This window comes from Wasmannia auropunctata, unplaced genomic scaffold, assembly GCF_000956235.1.
Source record: "Wasmannia auropunctata unplaced genomic scaffold, wasmannia.A_1.0 LD336083.1, whole genome shotgun sequence".
Classification (NCBI taxonomy): domain Eukaryota; kingdom Metazoa; phylum Arthropoda; class Insecta; order Hymenoptera; family Formicidae; genus Wasmannia; species Wasmannia auropunctata.
In genome coordinates, this window is record NW_012026807.1 from 130,966 (window position 1) to 132,248 (window position 1,283).

General features: G+C 34.8%; 1 protein-coding gene across 1 annotated transcript in view; it reads left to right on the plus strand.

The window, feature by feature from the left end:
* The first annotated feature begins 269 nt into the window (after nt 1-269).
* Nucleotides 270-1,283, plus strand: part of LOC105448720 — a 7,387-nt gene continuing 6,373 nt past the window's right edge. Inside the window, exon 1 of the mRNA XM_011687463.1 lies at nt 270-275. Coding sequence (XP_011685765.1) covers nt 270-275 — 6 coding nt within the window. The remainder of the gene's footprint in view (nt 276-1,283) is intronic.

The window sequence follows — 1,283 nt, forward strand, 5'->3', positions numbered from 1 at the left end:
AGAATTCTTTTTTAGAACATGCAAAAAAAGAATTCTTTTTGCATCTGAAAATGAACTCAAAATCGATGACATATGATTGAATTCTCTTTAAACTCTCCGTGGTATCTGGATATACAGAAGAAGAAAACGTGAATATAATATTTTAATGGCACATTGGCAGTAGAACTTTTTTCAATTCTTTAATTGTTATATTTTGGTAGTTATATGTACGTGTTGGATATATGTGGATTCGGAATCAGATTTAATCTATTTTTACTTTATCGGCTAGGATGCAGGTATCCGGATAATAAGATATTCAATCCCGATTAGTGTCTAGGCTAAGTTCACCTTTATTCGACTGTTAGCTGTACAAAAATCAGCACGTCTGATCGCGTCGGAGTGTATCAGTCGAATCTCCTGTTTGTCCATCGCGCGGTCGCTAGACCCCTCTTGTCTCTCCTTGCCTTGTTGTTTTCAACGTGTTTGTGTCAGCGTGTTTTTAAGTTATATTGACATCTTTTTGTGTGGCGGACAGCTGATCCTACCGTATCAACGTCTATTCGTGTCTTTCGCAGATTTCATATGTAACGAATATTTTAAAGCGCGGGCTAAATTCAAAGTAGTGGCGATGCAATCGCCACAATATATTATTTTAGATTTTTTTATATTAACAACTTTAATTATAATTTTAAATCACGTAATTTTATTTATTTTGATCTTTAAAATGAAAAAATAATTATTGGACCCGCGAATACCAGATAAGAAAGCGAACATCAATTAGAATAAAATAATTAGAATTAAAAATAATATTTTTTATTCTTCTATTCATTTCTATACATTTTGTATATATTTTATTCTATATATACTACGAGGGTCATTTGAAAAGTTTCCGGCCTTTTTAAGAAAAACACATATTTTGAAGCAAAACAAAATTTATTTCTCGACGGTCTCCCTGCAACTCGATACTTTTGGTCCAACGTTTCTCCCATCTTTTTAAACCGTCAGAAAAAAATTGATTGTCTAAACCTGAAAAATATTGATTTACAGCGTTTTCCACCTCAGCATTTGACTTATATTTTTTTCCGCCGAGAAATTTTTTCAAATTTGGAAACAGGAAAAAGTCGCTGGGAGCTAGATCTGGCGAGTAGGGTAGGTGCGGAAGCAATTCAAACTTCAATTGACACTCGCGCGACATGTCCATCCGTATGCGCTTTTGGTCGATCGTCAACAAGCGCGGCACCCAGCGCGCGAATAATTTTCTCATATCCAATTCTTGATGTAAAATCTTGTGCACCCGTTCAGAT